The sequence below is a fragment of the Bos mutus genome, chromosome 12, assembly GCF_027580195.1.
Source record: "Bos mutus isolate GX-2022 chromosome 12, NWIPB_WYAK_1.1, whole genome shotgun sequence".
In the NCBI taxonomy this organism is placed as follows: domain Eukaryota; kingdom Metazoa; phylum Chordata; class Mammalia; order Artiodactyla; family Bovidae; genus Bos; species Bos mutus.
In genome coordinates, this window is record NC_091628.1 from 29568311 (window position 1) to 29586244 (window position 17934).

The 17934-nt window shown below is 45.1% G+C and overlaps 1 protein-coding gene across 1 annotated transcript in view; it reads right to left on the reverse strand.

Moving 5' to 3' along the window:
• The window catches only part of B3GLCT (beta 3-glucosyltransferase), a 117957-nt gene that overhangs the window by 72891 nt on the left and 27132 nt on the right, over positions 1–17934 (reverse strand). The window contains exon 4 of the mRNA XM_070380464.1: positions 14853–14962. Within this exon, the coding sequence (XP_070236565.1) occupies positions 14853–14962 (110 nt within the window). The remainder of the gene's footprint in view (positions 1–14852; positions 14963–17934) is intronic.

Sequence of the window (17934 nt, forward strand, 5' to 3'; positions counted from 1 at the left end):
TAAGTCCCTGCAGTCGTGTCCAACTCTGTGAGACTCCATGGACTGTAGCCCTCCAGGCTCCTCTGTCCATGGGATTCTCCAGGCAAGCATACTGGAGTGGGTTGCCATGCCCTCCTCCAGGGGATCTTCCCGACCCAGGGATCAAACTCAAGTCTCTTACGTCTCCTGCACTGGCAGGTGGGTTCTTTACCACTAGCAGGCACTCAATAAAAGTCAGCTGTGGTCACTCCTGTAGATGTGAACCCTCCTCGAGGGTCTCCACTGCAGACCCCAGCCCCACGTGTTAGGAGTCTCTCTAATCCCACCAAGCCCACCTTCCCAAATAGGAACTCAGGGTGCTGTGTGAGCTCAGAGTGGCTGCTGCTGCTGCTGCTGCTAAGTCGCTTCAGTCATGTCCGATTCTGTGTGACCCCACAGATGGCAGCCCACCAGGCTCCCCTGTCCCTGGGATTCTCCAGGCAAGAACACTGGAGTGGGTTGCCATTTCCTTCTCCAATGCATGAAAGTAAAAAGTGAAAGTGAAGTTGCTCAGTCGTATCCGACTCTTAGCGAGCCCATGGACTGAGCCCTCTGCTAACATCCCAAGAGACCCCAGTTCACTGTCTCCATCCGTGGGAGTCCCTGCAGCCACCCCAGGCAGGAGTCCAGCAAACAGTACTTCAAGGCTCAGTTCAGATGTCACAACAAACCCAAACTTTCCAACCAGGGCAGTCTGCTGCCTGGCTTGTGTTTTCATGGTGGCTGCTGATGTGGCTGCAGAAAGGAACGTACAGTGTCCCTTGATCCTAGCATAGGCCTCCTGGAGGGCAGCTCATGCAGGGGCCCGACCACAGGGAATCACAAGGAAGAGGTCACCCCACCGGGTGTCACCTCCACACACCAGCATGTGCTGCCACCGCATCTGGTCCTGACTGTCACCACCAGGGGAAGGAGAGCTGGTGATCACTTCAGGACTTCCCTGGAGGTCCAGTGAAGACTCCATGCTTCCACTGCTCCCTGGTTGGGGAACTAAGATCCTGCATGCCAAGCCGCGTGACCAAAAAATAAAAAAAATTAAGTGACCACATCTATGGGTCCTGGCTCCAGACTCAGAATCCTGAGTTACAACATCCAACACCCTCCCTGAGTGGGGGAGACCCTGAATCTGGCCTCTGATGTCTTTAGTGGGCTGAGCCCACTCCCACCAGACTCACATGGGGTTGAATTTGCTGGTAAGGGAGGGGGTCCGAATGCTGGGGGCCAAACAGAAAGGCATGTTCATGACAAGATGTGAGGAATTCACTGCTGAGCAAGCCCCTGAGGAAGTGGACTGTCCCACTGTTCTGCATTCTGGGGCATCTTGCTCAAGCCTTGCCTGAGTCAATATTCCACAAAGACTTAGTAAACGGATGCATAAATTCTTATTCAATAGCAATGTAATAAAAACATTACCTAACACCTGTCAATTATGACAAAAAACAAACTTCACTAAGAAATTAAGCATTTGATTGGTCTCACCTGAAAAAGGAAAAGACCCTGATGCTGGAAAAGATTGAAGGCAGGAGGAGAAGGGGGCAACAGAGGACGGGATGGCCTCACCGACTCAATGGACATGAGCTTGAGCAAGCTCCAGGAGATGGTGAGGGACAGGGAAGCCTGGCATGCTGCAGTCCATAGGGTCGCAAAGTCAGACACAACTTAGCGACTGAAAACAACAAATAGGGAAGCTTAGTGAAAGCCACTTGACTCACAGCTCACCCTTCAAGGAAGTGCTTCACCCTACCTCCTTGCCAACAAAAAAAAAGTCTAAAAATAGAAAACATAAGGCCATTTTCTTAAGCTTCTTCACACTAATCCATGAAAAGCTTTGCTCCCAGCTCTCCTGGCTTATTGCATGGAAATAAGGTTTGTTTGTTTTTTTTAATTAATAAGCCAAGGCCTAACTCTTCTCAAGAAAACAGTGATTTCCAAAACTTTCTGTGAATAAGCAGAACGAATCATTTATTTGTACTGTTATAATTCTGCCAGGTTTTAAATAAAGTTCATACCACAAAAGATGGCAGCAAAATTAGAAGTGCCTGTTCTCTTCACTTTGATTATTTGATTTCCATGTAAATCTTAGAGTCAGCCTGGCAATTTCCAGTGAAACACCTACGGGAGTTTTCATTGGGATTGCATTTAATCTCTTGATAAATTTAAGGGAAATGGACACACTATTGAATCTTACAATCTATGACTATGCTTTTTCTCTGTTCATTTAGGCTTTAATTTTTCTTTAACTTACCTGAGAAAGCTGTCTGCAGGTCAGGAAGCAACAGAGCCAGACGCGAAACAACTGACCGGTTCACAACTGGGAAAGGAGCACATCAAGGGTGTGTGCTGTCACCTTGCTTACTTAACTTACATGCAGAGCGAAGTGAAGAGAAGCGAAACTCGCTCAGTCGCGTCTGACTCTTTGCGGAGTCATCATGATGCAGAGTACATCATGAGAAATGCCGGGCTGGATGGATCACAAGCTGGAATCAAGATTGCTGAGAGAAATAACAACCTCAGATGTGCAGATGATGCCGCCCTAATGGCAGAAAGCAAAGAGGAACTGAACAACCTCTCAATGAAGATGAAAGAAGAGAGTGAAAAGGCTGGCTTAAAACTCAACATTCAAAAAACAAAGATCATGGCATCTGGTCCCATCACTTCATGGCAAACAGATGGGGGAAAAAAATGAAACAGTGACTTCATTTTCTTGGGCTCCAAAATCACTGTGAATGGGGACTGTAGCCATGAAAGTAAAAGATGCTTGCTAGTTGGAAGGAAAGCTATGATAAACCTAGACAGCATACTGAAAACCAGAGACATCACTTTGCCAACTAAGGTCCATCTAGTCAAAGCTATGGTTTTTCCAGTAGTCTGTATGGATGTGAGAGTTGGACTCTAAAGAAAGCTGAACACGGAAGAATTGATGCTTTTGAACTATGGTGTTGGAGAAGACTCTTGAACTCCCTTGGACTGCAAGGAGATCAAACCAGTCAATCTTAAAGGAAATCAGTCCTGAATATTCACTGGAAGGACAGATGCTGAAGCTGAAGCTCTAATACTTTGGCCACCTGATGCAAAGAGCTGACTCACTGGAAAAGACCCTGATGCTGGGAAAGATTGAGGGCAGGAGGAGAAAGGGACAACAGAGAATGAGATGGTTCGATGGCATCATCGACTCAATGGACATGAGTTTGAGCAAACTCAGGGAGATGGTGAAGAACAGGGAAGACTGGCGTGCTACAGTCCATGGGGTCACAGGCAGACATGACTTCGCAATTGAACAACAATTTTTCTCAGTAATGTTTCCTACTTTTCAATGTAGAATTCTGAACATTTCTCATTAGATTTATCCCTGGGTATTTAATGCTTTTTGATGCTATGAATAAATGATATCATTTAAAATTTTTCAATTCTAATCATCACTGCTTGTATATAGAAATACAAATGATTTTTAAACATTGACCCTTTTTTTTTAAACTAGTGACCTTGATAAACTCTTTTGTTGGTTTTGTACATTCTTTTTTTTTTCCTTCATGCACAATCTTGTAGTCTCTGAACAATGAAGTTTTCTTTCCTTTTTTTTTTTTTTTTAAAGCTATTGTGGGTAGGGAGAGTACAAAGATTTCTAAGCAGCCAGTCTGGCCCCTTTTGGCCTAAAACAGAAAATGTAATCCAACATCTGCCGTAAAATGAAATGTACTCACTCAGTCATGTCTGACTCTTTGCAACCCCATGGACTATACAGTCCATGGAATTCTCCAGTCCAGAATACTGGAGTGGGTAGCCTTTCTCTTCTCCAAGGGATCTTTCCAACCCAGGGATTGAACTCAGGTCTCCCACACTGCAGCAGATTCTTTACCAGCTGAGCCACCAGGGAAGCCCAAGAATACTGGAATGGGTAGCCTATCCCTTCTCCAGTAGATCTTCCAGACCCAGGAATCAAACTGGGGTCTCCTGCATTGCAGGTGGATTCTTTACCAACTGAGCTATCAGGGAAGCCCAATCAGGGCACCATACCCACCTAAAAAATAAAACACACCTTGTAAGCCTAATCCACTTCTGAATTTTCTTTCCTGTATTTGGAGGATGCTTTAAAAATGGATCCATAATTCATCTGTGCTTCTGCCCCTCCCCTAGGTCCTGCCTTCATTCTAAGCTCTGCCCATCCCCCTCTCCACGTCCTGCAGGGGCTTCTTCCCTGTTCCTCATTCAGAGTGATTCCCCAACCAAGCATGACCTGTGCCTGGTGCTAAGGTAAAGGGTCACACTTCAGAGTCTTCAAAACATACATGAGTCTTTATTTTACTAGAACCTACTTTAAAACAACCACCATGCTTTAGCCTCTCTTCTTCACTGTTTCAAATCTAATCTCTTTTAAAAATCTTTGTACGTATTTATTTTTGGCTGTGCTCGGTCTTCAGTGCTGTGTGGGCTTTCTCTAGTTGTGGCGAGCAGGAGCACTCTCCAGTCGCGGTGCACGGGCTTCTCTTTGTGGCAGCTTCTCTCATTGCCGAGCACAGGCTCTAGGTGTGTGGGCTTCAGCAGCTGCAGCACAAGGGCTCAGCAGTTGTGGCTCCCAGGCCCTGGAGCACAGCCTCAATAGTTCTGGTGCTCGGGCTTCACTGCTCTGCAACATGTGGGATCTTCCCTGATCAAGGACCAAACCCGTGTCTCCTGCATTGGCAGGCGGATTCTATACCACTGAGCCACCAGGGAAGCCCTCCAATTTAATCTTATTTTGAAACTCCTTTGTGGATTGGGATATTGGGATTTGAAATATATACACTATTCAGATCAGATCAGTCGCTCAGTCGTGTCTGACTCTTTGCAACCCCATGAATCGCAGCACGCCAGGCCTCCCTGTTCATCACCAGCTCCTGGAGTCCACCCAGACTCACGTCCATCGAGTCAGTGATGCCATCCAGCCATCTCATCCTCTGTCGTCCCCTTCTCCTCCTGCCCCCAATCCCTCCCAGCATCAGAGCCTTTTGCAATGAGTCAACTCTTCGCATGAGGTGGCCAAAGTACTGGAGTTTCAGCTTTAGCATCATTCCTTCCAAAGAAATCCCAGGGCTGATCTCCTTTAGGATGGACTGGTTGGATCTCCTTGGAGTCCAAAGGACTCTCAAGAGTCTTCTCCAACACCACAGTTCAAAAGCATCAATTCTTCAGCGCTCAGCCTTCTTCACAGTCCAAATCTCATATCCATACATGACCACAGGAAAAACCATAGCCTTGACTAGACGGACCTTTGTTGGCAAAGTAATGTCTCTGCTTTTGAATATGCTATCTAGGTTGGTCATAACTTTCCTTCCAAGGAGTAAGCGTCTTTTAATTTCATGGCTGCAGTCACCATCTGCAGTGATTTTGGAGCCCAGAAAAATAAAGTCTGACACTGTTTCCACTGTTTCCCCAATGGTACTATGGATAAAAGAGATAACTAATGAGAACCTACTGTATAGCACAGGGAGCTCTACTCAATGCTCTGCGGTGACCTGAATGGGAAGGCAGTCCAAAAAACAGGGGATATATGAATACGTGTAATGGATTCATCTTGCTGTACAGCAGAAACTTACACAACATTGGAAAGCAACCAAACTCCAATAAAAGTTAATGAAAATAAATAAAAGTTTGAAAAAGAAATCCCTTAGGAGAACAAAATGGTTCCTATAATTTTAAGCAAGTGTTCATACATTTCTGAAGCTGCAGTAAAAATGATCCGGGATCAACCATGGTTACTGGATCCCAGGACGCAGGAGAGGGGAAAAAAGCAAAACCTCTCACTGGACAGTCTCTGCATCACAACACAGACCACAGACACAAACTTCTCCAATAGAGGCTTCACCAGGGACTGAAGTGTCAGTGCCCATTTTTATTTAACAAAACAAAAAAAAAAAAAACAGAATTTTCCCACAAACATCCACTCCAGGAGGAATTTTTTCAAGTTCAAAAAACCTAAGTCATAACATAATTGACACCCAGACGCCACCCGGAATAGGTAGTTAGGACAGAACACACTCAAGTGCTGATTAAATCAGAGACTGTCACACACTCTCCTCGTGGGCTTCCGTCAGCCTCACCTCCACTTGGCTTTTGTTCATGCGCCTCTTTAAATAGTCAGGCTCTCTAACTGCACGTTACCCTTCCATCTGTAATGCAGGGAGAAAACATTTGAGGAAAAACAGTAGCACTTCTTCCAAATTTGCAGTCTGCTCTCTAGAGATGTGCACTCAGGAACCCCACACTAGGCCATCACATCCCCCACCTCGCCAGCTCTACTTTCCACCCATTTCAATCTAAAAAGACCACTCTTCCTGCTAAAACACACTTTAATTATCCCCCCAAACAAACCCTAGGTCTCTCGGCACCCCAAAGCCAACCATACTGATGATTCATGTCTACATCTTCCAGATCCGTTCAGTTCAGTTCAGTTCAGTCGCTCAGTTGTGTCTGACACTTTGCAACCCCATGAATTGCACCACGCCAGGCCTCCCTGTCTATCACCAACTCCCGGGGTTCACTCAGACTCATGACCATCGAGTCAGTGATGCCATCCAGCCATCTCATCCTCTGTCGTCCCCTTCTCCTCCTGCCCCCAATCCCTCCCAGCATCAGAGTCTTTTCCAATGAGTCAGCTCTTCACATGAGGTGGCCAAAGTACTGGAGTTTCAGCTTTAGCATCATTCCCTCCAAAGAAATCCCAGGGCTGATCTCCTTCAGAATGGACTGGTTCTAAACCAACATCCCTCCAGCTCAATTCCCGTCCCCGCTTCCCAACCTGACACAAGTCTTCCCTCTTTATCTCCTCAAGCTTCACATGCGCTGTCGGCACTATATTCACTCATGCTTTTTACACATCACTCTGCTTCCTAAACAGCTTCGTGACTATTGTCTTTTCAAGGGTCCCATGGACTGTCTAGAGATGTTTGAAAGTACCTAATATAGCTAGAATTGTGCAGTTAATATTTGTCAAATAGATAGGTTAATAGACTTAACTTGATTTTTAATTTCTACTTATGTGTGTGCTGGCTCAGTCATATCCAACTCTTTGCGACCCCGTGGACTATATTCCACCAGGCTCCTCTGTCCATGGGATTCTCCAGGCACCTGAAGAATACTGAAGTGGGTTGTTGCCATTTCCTTCTCCAAGGGGATCTTCCTTACCCAGGGATCAAACCTGCGTCTCCTGCATTTTCTATTATGAGATTGTTACCGTCTATCTTATTCCACGGGATCACAAAGAGTAGGACATGACTGAGCGACTGAAAAACCACCACCACCATCTATAAGTAATTCAAGGAACTGGAGTATCTGTTAATTCCTCTCAAACTGCTCCACAACAATCCAGAATGGTTCTCTGCACATAGGATGCACTTGGTAAAGTCTGCTGCCTTCCTCTTTAGAAGAAATGTCTCACTATAGACTTCAAAACCATTATGAACTGCACTGTAAGCTTCAAACCTAGCGATGGGAGTGACAACCCACAATGACCCAGATTGTTTCAGAAAATAAGAACAGCTTCACCACTGCAGTAACAACTCCAAGTACAGTATTAAGTTTCAGACAGAAAGTCCGCTTAGGCTCCTGGTTCCTCCAGTCACATGAGAAGAATGAAAAACGTCTTGTGTTTTCAGTAAGACTGCATTTTAGCATCTTGAGGCAAAACAGGCAGAGGACGACTTGCCAAAGCAAAAGAGAACAGCTAAAAGCAGATGCACGACTGCAGCAACCATTACATTTTTGCATCTTAATTTTTGGCAGATTTCGTAGTCAAGTGCAACCCGACAGGAGTAATGAATAAATAAACTGCAGCTCTAGACATCTGGTGGTGTGGGAGGAAGAGATATTTTGGGCTATCAGATAAATATTCACATGATAAAACTTACCGGTGATTCCTTCCTCACTAAGCAACTGTTCTGAATGCTCATGGTGGGCAAATCTATGGAAAAAAACAAAACTGCAACCTGAAGACATCGAGTTCAGGTTGCAGGTGACATCCTGTCCCATTAGAGGCGCAGCGCACACCTGGCGAACGATGGGGCTGGCCCCTCGGAGGAGGAGGAGCCGGCCGCTCCATGCCACAGGCTGGAGAGGCCCTGATAACTCTGCCTGGGGTTCGGACATCCTCAGTTTCCCCAGCTGATGACTAGGCCGTCAATTCTTTCTCAAGAACGTGTCAGTTTCAGATATAGAAAATAGACTTATGGACATGGGGAGAGGGGAGGAGAGGGTGAGATATATGGGAAGAGTAACATGGAAACTTACATTACCATATGTAAAATAGACAGCCAACAGGAATTTGCTGTATGTCTCAGGAAACTCAAACAGGGGCTCTGTATCAACCTAGAGGGGTTGGGAAATGGGAGGAAGGTTCAAAAGGGAGGGGATATATGTATACCTATGGTGATTCATGGTGAAGTTTGACATAAAACAGCAAAATTCTGTAAAGCATTTATCCTTCAATAAAAAATAAATTAATTTTTTAAAAAAAGAAAAAAAAATGTCAGTTTTTTAAAACAAGTTTCAGTCAAGCTATAACCTGGGAGCCATTACCTGCCTCTCAAAGTGATCCTACTGCCCTCTACTTTGTGCATCTCAGCACTTAATTCTCTGCACTGCATCTTCTTTCTCTATTTTTATGGAGTTCTAGGTCAGGGTAGCTTATCACTGCTCAAAGAGCTGTCTGCAGACCCAATGTGAGCTTTCAACCATCTGTGGATCTCCAAAATGCTACCCATGGAATAAATTCGACTCTCAAGCATATAAGTAACATGAAGAATTCTACAAAGATAAAAAAATGAGCCAGCATCATGTACAGTTACAAATGCTTAAAATCGTTCCAGCCATTTCAACTACCACAAGACTTGTTAACCCAAAGATGAAATTACTTTAAGTCCTAACAGGACACCCTGGATCTTGTGAGCAAATTAAACCCAAGTGCTAAAACAACGTTCTGTCATAACTATTTCAATACTCATAGCTGGCTTTCCGGAGAAGGCAATGGCACCCCACTCCAGTACTCTTGCCTGGAAAATCCCATGGATGGAGGAGCCTGGTAGGCTGCAGTCCATGAGGTCGCTAAGAGTCAGACACGACTGAACGACTTCACTTTCACTTTTCACTTTCATGCATTGGAGAAGGAAATGGCAACCCACTCCAGTGTTCTTGCCTGGAGAATCCCAGGGAGGGGGGAGCCTGGTGAGCTGCCGTCTATGGGGTCGCACGGAGTCGGACACGACTGAAGCGACTTAGCAGCAGCAGCAGCAGCAGCTGGCTTTGATGCTAGGAACGAATTTCAGAATAAGAAAAACATACCTTCTGATAATTAAAGGGAGCTTTCCTATTGCTTCAGTCTAGACTCCTCCTATGACCATGGAAACAGGATGGGGAGAGGGGTTTCTTGATGATGATGCTTAATTAGGTGTCTTTAAATGTAAAACCAATACTGCCACCTAGTGGCCATCTAAGTCACTGGCTAAACAGGCGATCTAACCAGCAAATAGTGAAAGCAAATGACAGTACAAATTAAGCAGAAGCACACTGAAACTAGACAGACGGCGTATTAAAAAGCAGAGACATCACTTTGCTGGCAAAGGTCCACACAGTCAAAGCTATGTTTTCCAGTAGTCATGTACAAATGTGAGAGCTGGACCATAAAGAAGGCTGAATGCCGAAGAACTGATGCTTTCTAATGAAATCTGGTATTGCAGAAGACTTTTGAGAGTCTCTTGGACTGCAAGATCAAACCAGTCAATCCTAAAGGAAATCAACCCTGACTATTCATTGGAAGCACTGATGCTGAAGCTTCAATACTTTGGCCACCTGATGTGAAGAGCTGACTCCCTGGAAAAGACACTGATGCTGGGAAAGATTGATGGCAGGAGGAGAAGGAGGTGACAGGGTGAGATGGTTGGATGGCATCATCGACTCAATGGACATGAATATGAGCAAACTCGGGGAGATAGTGAAGGACAGAGGAGCCTGGCTACAGTCCACGGGGTCGCAGAGTCAGACACAACTTGGCGACTGAACAACAACTTCAAGGTCATATCCTTAAAAGATCCCTACTTGTCCTCCACACACCAGGATGCAAAGTAAGGGTGTCAGCCAGCTTCAACCATGCAGTAAGGACAAGACCCCTCAGCTCACAGCAAGCAACAGACAGAAGGAAAGCAGAGCAGGGCTGCCTACTCCTGCCCTCCTCACGTGGACTGTTTGTGGGGAAGTGAACTCCCATCTTCCTTAGTCATTGTTACGCTGAAAGCAGTCAGTGAACGTTCTGGTTCTTTTCCATACTGTCTCTCAAAGACACACTTAAGCATGAGATCACACTTCCCAAGCATCGACTCACGCTCGTTTTAGTCTACTCTTCTCCCTAAACTCTGTGGCTTCCTGGGGAGAAATAAAATAGTTGTTATATTTAATATAAGAGGTGGTAGCTCTAATCAATTTAAAAATTAAGACAAGTAATTTTAATAGATAAAATACTTTACTTAAAATAATGCTTAGTTTTCATTTGTTTCATTTATTCTGAATTCAGTTCAAATGCTGTATGCTCAATATTCACTATGCAAAAGGTACTACGAGAGAATTAAAAGCAGAACAAGCCAGAGCATCTGCCTTCAAAGAACCTGTGATTTCATACGAGTCTGTGTGCTTTGTGTGTTTGTGTGTAGTCAAAACTGTTCATTACAGCACTATTCACAATAGCCAGGACACAGATGCACACTAAGCGTCCATCAACAGATGAATGGAGAAAGAAGGTGTGGTACATACACAATGGAATACTGCTGCTGCTAAGTCGCTTCAGTCGTGTCCGACTCTGTGCGACCCCACAGACGGCAGCCCACCAGGCTCCCACGTCCCCGGCATTCTCCAGGCAAGAACGCTGGAGTGGGTTGCCATTTCCTTCTCCAATGCGTGAAAGTGAAAAGTGAATGGAATACTACTCAGCCATAAAGAAGAACAAAATGCCATTTGCAGCAACATGGACGGATCTAAAGATTATCATACTAAGTGAAGTAAGCCAAAGACAAATATATGTGCAAACTAAAAAAAACAAAAAAAAGATGCACACAAACTTATTTACAAAACAGAAGCAGACTCACAGACATAGAAGACAAACTTACGGTTACCAAAGGGGAAGGGAGAAGGATAAATTAGGAGTTTGAGATTAACATATTCATACTACTATACATAAAACAGATAAACAACAAAGACCTACTGTGGAACACAGGGAACTATATTTAATACTTTCTAATAACCTATAATGGAAAAGAATCTGAAAAAAAATTATCTGTGTAAGTTAAGGTGTGTACACACACACAGTTATATAACTGACTCACTCCATCATACACCTGAAACAGAACATTGTACATTAACTAAACTTCAATTTTAAAAAGCAGTTTAAGAAAAAAAGTGACCATACTGTAACAGAAATAAAAGGAAACTTCTATTACAATAGAAAAGAAAATACGGAAAGAGTTGGATGATTAATTTCAGGGACTCAGTTTAATATTCACTGAGGACTCAGGTTCTGAACATGGAAAGCTCTGTGCTTGGTTCTGAAGATCAAAAACCAGTAAGACATTCTCTGCTCTCAAAATTTATAAAAGAGAGATGGAACAAAAACAGTACAAAAGTGAAAACCATACAATAAAAGCAGAACCAAGGAGGAAGCAATTTGTCCCTGTGGGTCAAGACGCTGCACAGAAAGACATCCCCGGGAGCTTGTCAAGATGAAGGGGGTTCTGTGCAAGGTCACAGAGGCTTGGCATAGCCAGGCAGGCCCAGGGACTCCAAGGAGTTTGCAGTTACTGGCAAACAAAATACAAAGGGACGAGGGGTGGGAAATGAAGCTGGCACCAGAGGTGGGACTAAAGTTAGCAAGCTCTGGTGTGGCGTCTTGGTGAAAGGTAAGGAGCACGGGAGGCCCCACAGCTCTGCCAGATCCACACCCGCAGCTGCCGCCACCTGCCTCCACTCCCGGGAGACGCACATACTCTCCATCCATATACACGACGGCCACACTGTGTTTAGACAAGAACCTGTAATCATCCTCCCCAGAGTCTACTGCCAGTTTTAAGCACCCAGTGGTCCTGCATGTGAGCCCCAGATCCCTGAAGAAGCAGGCATTCCCAGCCCCTAACAGCACCTTCTGCCTAAGGGGCAGGAAAGAAGAAGGAACATTTTACAATCCCCATTCAGTTCAGTTGCTCAGTCATATCCGACTCTGCAACCCCATGGACTGCAGCATGCCAGGCTTCCCTGTCCATCACCAACTCCCAGAGCTTGCTCAAACTCATGTCCATCAAGTCGGTGATGCCATCCAACCATCTCATCCTCTGTCATCCCCTTCTCCTCCCGCCCTCAATCTTTCCGAGCATCAGGGTCTTTTCCAATGAGTCAGTTCTCTGCATCAGGTGGCCAAAGTACTGGAGTTTCAGCTTCAGCAACTTCCTTCCAATGAATATTCAGGACTGATTTCCTTTAGGATGGACTGACTGGATCTCCTTGCAGTCCAAGGGACTCTCAACAGTCTTCTCCAACACCACAGTTCAAAAGCATCGATTCTTCTGTGCTCAGCTTTCTTTATAGTCCAACTCTCACATCCATACATGACTACTTGAAAAGCCATAGCCTTAATAATAATAATAATCCCTATTGCTTCCCTCCAAAAGGTACCCACATGCCTTTTCCCCACTGTAAACAAAGTTCTGGGAGCACTGTCCTGTCCCTGGTTCCTGGGAAGACACTCTTCCCAGAAGAGCAAAGGGGATAAGACAGACAGGGAGACAGTGATGAGTACCTATTAGAACAAAAAAAGTACCCATTTGCCAAAAAAAAAATGAAAAATTAAACAGCAAAAAAGGAGCTGGCAACTAGTAGAGGAAGTACTGGGGGTATACTTAATCAAGTGGCCTTGGCTGGCAAAGTATGTAACCAATCACATTAACAGTGAGGACTACCAGTATGGAGTAAATGCAAGGTATATAATCTAAAAGGCACACGGGGGACTTCCGGGCGGTCCAGTGGTTAAGACTCTGCGCTTCCACTAGACGGGGCACAGGTTCAGTCCCCGGTCAGGGAACTAAGATCCGGCATGTTGCAGTCATAGCCAAAAAAAGAAAACAAAATAAAGAAAACACACGTGAATCTGCCTCTCCAAGAAGGAGGGTATTTTCTGGGAACAAGCTACACAGAGATAGTTGTGCCCTTAATCCATACATGAAACCAAATGATGCATAACTCTGTCCTGATGTTATCACTGACTTCCAGTCTGGGGTAACTGCCAAGGCCTGGTTGAGTTCAGTCCCATGAACACTCGCCTGGACCCCACTGAGGAACTATGTGGGCTCCTGGCTTCCCCTCCACCCCTCCACTTTCCCCGCCCCCACCCCCTCACCCCACACCTACCCCCCCACCCCACCGCTGCCCTGCATCCACCTCTACCAGAGCCCATGGGGGAAGACCAGCCATGCAAGGTTGCTATAGGAGTTCCTCTGTGATGGAATCTGAAAAGGTTTAGTAGAAGACACTGCCCCAAGCTGAGTTTCCAGACAAATAATAATGAAAGTCACTCAGTCATATCCAACTCTTTGCAACCCCATAGTCCATGGGATTCTCCAGGCAAGAATACTGGAGTGGGTAGCCTTTCCCTTCTCCAGGGGATCTTCCCAACCCAGGGATCAAACCCAGGTCTCCCGCATTGCAGGCAGATTCTTTACCAGCTGAGCCATAGGGGAAGCCCAGACAAAAGAGAACTTTAATCAAGCTACTATCTCTAATTACTGCCCCACCCCAAGCAAAAAAAACCCACTTGTCTACAGCCTGCAATCCCTTTCTGTCCCTTGAGAAGTGCTGATGCTCCAAGGAGAGGAACCAGGATCTGTCCTTGTGGGGACATGGGGAGGTCGGATGAATTTCTCACACACAGCATTTAAAGAGCAAACACAATAAACCTCACTGCCAGCAGTGCCCCGACGTTGAACACCATTAAGGTTGTTCACTTTTCCATTCTTATTTCCAACCCTTTACTTCCACGCTCCCACCGACAGAAAGCAAGCCATCCGCCAAACATACAGGTCTCTGGTCGAAGAACTCTGATGGCTTTTACCTCCAGACAAGCACTTCTGTCTTGAAGGCCAAGGCCACGGCCATGCAGTGTACTGGGCTGGGAGGACTGTCTCTGCTTGGCTAAGGAGGAATGCTTCTATATGGCTGCATGCGTGGGTAGATCTTCCTTTGCCCCAAACCTCCCACAATATGCAGAGCAGATTTAAATTCAGTTCACGCTTATTTTAAACTTTATTAAAGTAAACCTGGATGTGTCAATCTTTCTCTCCATAATCCTCCTCGGATATTACATTATAAATCAAATCAGAAGTTCAGTTAATAATATCCAATCAAAAAACAGATTAAGAAACTCATAGAAGCACCACTGCACAAAGGTTAATGAAAATGTTATTTCAACATAAAAACTGCCTTAGAACCTGTTACCAAAATTTCGAACATTAATTACCTTTGCTATTTTAAGCTCCACCTTTAAAAAGTTATTTCTTCCACTTTTTTCTGTCATATTTTATGATAAAACCATGCTAGTCCTATACATTTTTACATGTTTGTTAAAATATGAATATAATAATTTAGAACATGATACTTAGAGCATTTGAAATTAACTAGAGCATTTTAAACAATAGATAGTCCATATTAAGCCAGCAAAACAAGCCAGAAGATGTATTCTATCTAAACAGAACTGACTCTCTATGGACCAAGAGCTTTGGAAAACATAAACGTATCAAGAAAAAATTCAGACATCCCAAGTCATCTTTACGTACCTGTGTAAGATCTGCAGATTGCTTTAGGATGCTTTGTTTTAACTGTTCTGCCTTCTTCACATGAAAAGAATTACTTTGACTCTGGATGACAAATACAATTTCTTTTAAATCTAGAACAACAAAAAAATTTGTTCAGGTTTTTTTTTTTTCCCCTTTTAAAACAACAACTGAAATAAACTTGAAAACAAATCAAAACGAAAAGAAAAGGAAAAAAACAGTCACAAGGCATGCCTTCAGGCAATAAACTCTTAGGGGAAAAAAAATCAATTTATATGTAATTCTAGTGACAAAATCTCTCTTTTTAAACTCATCTCTACAACTTCCTTCCTAGAAGTTAGCAAGTAAATACGCTGGCTGTACTAGACCCAGTCTGGTAACAAACTGTGAATTTGTTCCTGCATCTGTCACAAAGTATGCAAATGTAAATGTGAGAAAGTATGAAAATGTCTAGAACACGCACCTCCCCAGTCACTGAAAACCCACTGTGTTTGCAAGAAACCTTTTAAGAATTACACAGAATCCTACAATGCGCCTCCTTGTTAGGGGTCGCACTGCGACCCCCAAGCTTCACGGGATAAAGTGTCCTCAGCCCCAGGACCTCAGAACTTGACCTTATTGGGAACTGGGTCTTTACACAGGCAATCAAGTTAATGTAGGGTCATTAGTATAGGTCTTCACCCAACATACTTGGTGCCTTTATTAAAAGAGGACTGTAACCTACCAGGATCTTTGATCCGGGGGATTCTCCGGCCAGGAAGACTGGAGTGGGTTGCCATTTCCTCCTCCAGGGGATCTTCCTGACCCAGGGGGTTGAACCCAGGTCTCCTGCATTGAGGGCAGATTCTTTACCAGCTGAGCCATCAGGGAAGCCCCTAACCCAATATCCTGGTGTCTTTATGAAAAGAGGCGATCTGGGCAAGAGACACAAAGGGAGGCTGCTGTGAAGACCCAGGGAGAAAACGGCCACCTTCAAGCTGAGGAGGGCGGCCTCAGAGGAAACCACCCCCCACCCCCCAGAACGCAGAGACACATCTCTGTGGAAGATGTGTCACCTTGTTTCAGCACCTTGTTTCAGCAGCCCCGCGCAAACTGACACTAGGCCGCAAGCGCGCTCTGGACGGCCCCTCAAGGCGACACTCAGCAGGGACCTCAGGGGGCACCTGGCCAGGGTCAAGTTCATCTCCAGGAAAACACCCACGACTGCAGGGCCACAGGGCTGCAGTGGGAATGAGCTGCCTGTCAAGCCTGGGTTCAGGGTCGTCAGGGTCTTGACTGGGGCTGGAAGGGAGGCAGCCCTGATCTGTCACCCCTTTAGACCAGAGGAGGGTCTCGCCTGCAGAGGGGGAGGCCCAGACCCCACACCGGGAAAGCACGTCAGGCCTGCCCAGGTTCCGAGCTCGTGATAAAAGAAAGAAGCTGCAGATGTGCCAGGACCCTGCCACCAGACAGGGGTGTTGGCTAAAGGCAGACATCACATAAAGTTGCAGCCTCCAGCAAGGTTGACTATAAACCAATATGGGGACCCTCCCCACACTGTGAGCTCTTCCCTTTAACACCTCGACTCCCAGATGGTGCTAGTGGTAAAGAACCCGCCTGCCAATGCAGGAGATGAACGAGACACAGGTTTGATCCCTGGGTCGGGAAGATCCCCTGGAGGAGGGCATGGCAACCCACTCCAGTATTCTTGCCTGGAGAGTCCCATGGACAGAGGAGCCTGGCGGGCTACAGTCCATGGGGTTGCAAAGAGTTGGACACGAATGAGTGACTAACTCTTTGTTTTCAAGGACACTAACTTGGTTTCTATTTATTCCACTGTATTTTACCATTCTTGTGTTGAGCTCTACAGTTCTGTTCATTTATTCACTCACTCAAATATTCATACGACAAACAGCCCCACAGTGAGCCATCCAAATCCTAAAAATGTTCCAACATGCTTTTTGAACAACCTGCTGAATGTGACCTAATTCTATGTAGGAGTTTATATAAATTCGAACCTTCCACGTACTATCTCTATTTCAAGTCAGCATCCTGGCTCTACAAATCAGACACACAGATAACGCTCAAATAAGTGTCTTCTACTTCAGCTGAAATGTAACTTCCGATCCACTACATCTGAGACATTAACATAACTCACTTATCAGAATGAAACAAGGTTTATTTCTGTTCAAGAACGGAGTCAATAAACCTCAGAGAATAATTTCTGCAAAATGTAATAAAGCTGAAGACGCACATCTGCAATGACCCAGAAACTTCACTGGTATGTCATCCTTGAGAAGCCCTCGTATATGTTAACAGGAGTGCTCACCGCAGCATCACTGTGTGAAAAGAAAAAAGCTGGAAGCAAACCAGACACTCACAAAATATACAAACTGGAATACTACACAGTGGAATTCACACAGCAAGAAAAGATCAACTAGCTGTATATGGATCAATCCAGATGGAAGCTGGAGATGAACCCTCCAGACAGAACACTGAAAAAAATGCGGGAGGTGATGACTATACGGCATAAATCAATGGTTTTCAAAATTATAAACATAAATCTATATAAAATGGATATATGCTATACAATACGCATGTACACACAGATCTAACCGACGTGAAAGCAGCAATGACGACAGGAGAGCTTCCCTGGAGGCTCAGTGGTAAAGAACCACCTGCCAAGGCAGAAGACGTGGGTTTGGTCACTGCTCCAGGAGGATCCCACATGCCACGGAGCAACGAAACCTGTGTGCCACAACTACTGAGCCTGTGCTCTAGGGCCCAGGAGCTGCACCTACCGAAGCCCGTGAGCCCTACAGCCCAAGCTCCAAGATAAGAGAAGCCACTGCAATGAGAAGCTCGCACACCACTAGGGAGTAGCCCCCGCTCACTGCAACTAGAGAAAAGCCCACACAGCAACAAAGACCCAGCACAGCCAAAAATAAAATAAAAATTTTTTGGAAAAACAAAGACTATAGGAGAGTGATGAACACCAAAATCAAGATACTGGTTTAAAGGCTGCAGCCATGTTAGCAATGTTTTGTCTCTTAATCTGGGAGGTAGATACCTGGATGTGACTCTTTGTAGTTCCTGGTATGTTCAA